The sequence below is a fragment of the Alligator mississippiensis genome, chromosome 15 (assembly GCF_030867095.1).
Source record: "Alligator mississippiensis isolate rAllMis1 chromosome 15, rAllMis1, whole genome shotgun sequence".
NCBI classification, from domain to species: domain Eukaryota; kingdom Metazoa; phylum Chordata; order Crocodylia; family Alligatoridae; genus Alligator; species Alligator mississippiensis.
Genome location: NC_081838.1, coordinates 14,732,943 through 14,737,013, shown reverse-complemented (window position 1 = coordinate 14,737,013; position 4,071 = coordinate 14,732,943). Strand labels below are relative to the sequence as shown.

Below are 4,071 nucleotides of genomic sequence, written 5' to 3'. Positions count from 1 at the left end.
GTGCCAAGGGCAGTTCCTAACTAATTCTAGTTCCATCGTGCTTTCCCCGGATCCCATCCTCGTCGCCATGTGCGGGCCGGGAGCAGTCCGAAGCTTTCGGGAGCGCGCGGCGGGCTGTGGCCGGGAGCCCGCAATGGTAGGGAGGGGACTCTGGCATGACGGACTAGAATTAGGCACGGACTCGTAGAAGTTAATTAAAGATTGTTTTACTTACACCGTAGAAGGTCATAGTGCAGGCAGGAAAACTTTCTTGAGTTGCAGTTTCAGACAAACACAAGTGGAGTTTGCTAGGCTCCATCAAAGACACATGCACGGAGTTTGCTAGGCTCCACAAAACAAACACGACAGAGCTCTGGATACCCTTGAAAAACCATAGATACAGCTTAAGAATTTAACGAACGAGACGGAAAGTGGTCGGTGGTTGATCAGGCCGCCGAACTCCTCTGAGACACACACAAAGTTTCTATTACTCTGCCGCGTGCTCAGAGTCCCCAAGAGATGGTTGTGGAGACCTCTACAACTTGGGCGGTAACTGCTCAAACCTCTTGTATGACTAGCAAGCCAATTGCTAGCCGCCACGTGGGAATAATTTAGAAACAGCCAATAGTGGGAAACAAATTCACATATGGGTGGCGGGAACTCCTTTGCACCGGGGTTTTCTCTCTGCAGCTGAGAATTGCACCGTGCAAAGAAAGCTCCATGTGGCGGGAAATAATTCTGCAATGCCGAAGCGCGCACACAATCATTGGGTCATGACACTTCACAGGTCCGTGGGGTATGTTGTCGGACCTAGCATTGTGTCCGCTCTTCTAAATTATTCTGAAACTGTTCGAGGATGATCTGGTCTGCCAATGCCTCTCTATCCTGCCCCGCTGGGTTTACCCACTTATCCAGCAGATCCCATAAGGGAAACTATCAGACTGTTTCAAGTGAAAATAGCCTATGTTGATCAATAACTTTTAGATTAATGAGGATGTATATTCACACTGTATTCATACAATTACATTCCAATGAAGAACTCCAAGAGTAAAACCTTTCTGTAAAGGCATTAATGGTTATTTCAAGGCAAATTCCTGTATCTGACTCAAAATATTTGAGTCAGATAAAGGAAAATACTTGGAATTTAGGGAAAAGTTAATCCTGTGTCATGAGAGAAACATCTGAAATACACACCCTTGTCATTCTCTTGGACAACTGTTATCCTCCCATATATACATAGCAGATAGGTAAACCGGATAGCTAATGATCAGCTTGAGAATTAGGCCAACCAAAAAAAAAACAGAAACAAAAAAAAAAACAATTCTCCCTGAAGACTGTCACATTCGAAAAAACAAAAACCTGAATGAACCTGTGTAACATGTGCTCTCATTTCAGTGAAATATTTGAAAATCAAGAATTTTAAGTATTATTGAAAGAGATCTGTTATTAATGTTTCTTGTAATGCACTGAAGCAGAGATCAACTCCAGCTTATTTGTTCATTGAGTTAGACCCTTCGGGTTTCTGACACCACTTCTTTTCATGGCATTCGCCTTCATGATATGCATGGGAACAAAGGCAATTACACATCTTCTAACATCATGTGAGGTTTTCTCAGACCACAACATCAAATCACTTCAGTTAATTTTTAATGATTCATTAATCATAGCCAATCTTAGGAGGCTAACATTTTACTCTAGGTGTTAAGCACCCCTGGATTGCAAAATTCGGTCCCATTAAAAAATGCATTTCAAGGCCTCTCCCAGTAATTGACTAATAAAGTCACAATTTCTGGTGTGGAGGTCAAAAGCCTGGCAGCGAGTTGAAGAAACAAAATCAGGAGCATTGAGAAGAGAACCAGGGCCCTGGGAAATATAAAGCATTCAAGGGTGCAAACCTTACGGGCGGGGTGACAGTCGGTTGCTCTTTGCAGCAAAGGGGAAAGGTGGGACCCCAGAGAGGAAGGAGAGATGGGCATGTCCTAATGACCTCTAGTAAATCTCTTAACCAGCACCCTCCTTTTAGAGTTCAGAAAAACTTTTATGACAATGCAAAAAAACAGAAAACAAGAGAAGTAAAAAGCATGACACAAGAAATCCAACTCTTTGATGCAACAGTGCTTTTAATGCAGGTGAGAAGTGCAGCATACATACAGAGAAAAAAGAAAATAATTCAGCGTACAAGGAATAGGTTCCCAGGGTTTCAAAACAGACTACAAGTACCCATTCCCTACATGGTTATTCCTTGCATTCAAGTTGTGCTTCTTTTCATTCCAGGTCAACCTAGGGTTGGACAAAGAAGTCCTGGTAGGAACCAGTTCAAGTAACTGATTTGGTCCCGGTTGGGATTAAATGAGAGAAACCCAGTAAAAGCAGAGGCCTGGGCAGCTTCTCTCCCTTAGGCCTCCATTTACGAACCAGCAAGCAGTGGTGTGCGTCTGTGGACAAAACAGAAGTGAAAGGATGGGAAAAGCCGGGTTATGGCACCGTGTCAAGGAGAGTCACACCCGCCTTCCCACCCTCAGAGCTCTGTAATGGGGGTTTGATGTAACAAAGAATCAGCACTTCAGGCTTCACGCCAGAGAGAGCTTAGCTGGGAAGGCATCAGAGGACAGTATCATAGAAGCAAGGTAAAGCACGAGGAAGGTGTCTCTGGGCCTCTGTGCAGAAGGGGTGAGCGCACATATGTCCCATTCGCGTCAGCTGGAGACATCAGAGCTCACCACCTCTGCAAGCCATGCCCATAATCTCAGCCGTCAATCCACATCGCTGCCTGGTTGTTCCCTGTCCCGTGGCCATTCCTCTAAGGTTTAGCATGGCGTACAGTTGCCATTGAGGTACCTGTGGCCCGACCGCCAGCCCCCAGAACCACAAAGGCCCCCGTAACCCCAGATTCCACCAGAGCCATAGGGACCCCCAGCACCAAGGTAGGCCCGGGAGCCAGCGAAGCCCCGGGACCCAAAGCTGCCCCCAAAACCAGCTCCAACGTGAGGAGCTCCGGTGGATCCCACAACGCTGTCCTGAGGGAAGGAGCTGAGGATGGCTCCAGGGATGGTCACAACAGACGGGGGCGGCTGGATCACCACTGTGGAGTCGGGGCACTGCCGGACGCACGGCTCGTTCCAGCTGTCCGCGATGGGCTGTGGGACAGCCACCCCGCAGGGGCTGGCGCAGATGCCAGAGCTCAGAGCTGGATAGCAAGCCATCTTTTCCTTGTGGAGCGAGTCTGAAAGGAGTCGGGGTGAGGCGGACATAAGTCACTTCAGTCACACAGCTCTGAATGTCACACAGCTCAGTCACACAGCTTCAGTCACACAGCTCTTCCCATGTTCCCCAGCTGCCAGCTCAGCACCCCCATCCCCCTGATGCCTTCATGCCTTGAACACAGGATTTGCTGAAGTGGATCAGAGCAGTGATCTCCCTGCCTTGTGCCCTGCCTCAGTCCCGGTACAATCTGAGAGCCTCAAAGCGCTCGCTTATGACACCGATACAAGTGCTTCTTCCTTACACCTGCCTCTGGAAATAGTCTAATATTCTCTCTTAGGCCTGTCCAGGACATTTCTATACCTCACTCTCCGAGGAAACATATAGCAACCTGCTTTTCCTTGGAAAATTCCTGACAAAATCAATACAGGATCCTGCAACCTAAATGTAGGAAAAGACACAACGCCAAACATTTGCATTGCTACAAGTCAAAGAACACATAGAGAAGTAGGCTTGGAAATGAATGTGAACACAACATCTGGCTACTTCGAAGGACATGTCGTCGAAGCAGACTTACCCTGTACCCTTAGGAGAGCAAGTGAAGAGAAGTGGTTAGAAAAGCCCAGTGTTGGCACTGCTTTTATACTGTTATAAGACTGCCTGGAGCATTGGTGGCACCTGGGTTTTTCTGCACTGTGCCCCAAATAGTTACAAAACAATGCAAACTGCATGGTTCAATCCTTCAGTTGTGATCATTGTTTGCCTCAGTGTTTGTGCCTATTAATATGGCCTCGGCCTTGTAATTACCATGCCTCCATCACACCTACCACGCTTTGCTCCTCCTAAAGTTTTACGGGCTCCCAAAAAGCCTGCATCATTCTACTGGCTTGA

The 4,071-nt window shown here is 47.3% G+C and overlaps 1 protein-coding gene across 1 annotated transcript; it reads right to left on the bottom strand.

Annotated features, from left to right (window-relative positions):
• Nucleotides 1-2,786: 2,786 nt before the first annotated feature.
• LOC132245869 (claw keratin-like) lies at nt 2,787-3,182 on the bottom strand. The gene has a single exon (XM_059719066.1). It carries the CDS (start codon nt 3,180-3,182, stop codon nt 2,787-2,789), a length of 396 nt encoding a protein of 131 aa, XP_059575049.1.
• Between the last annotated feature and the right edge of the window lie 889 nt (nt 3,183-4,071).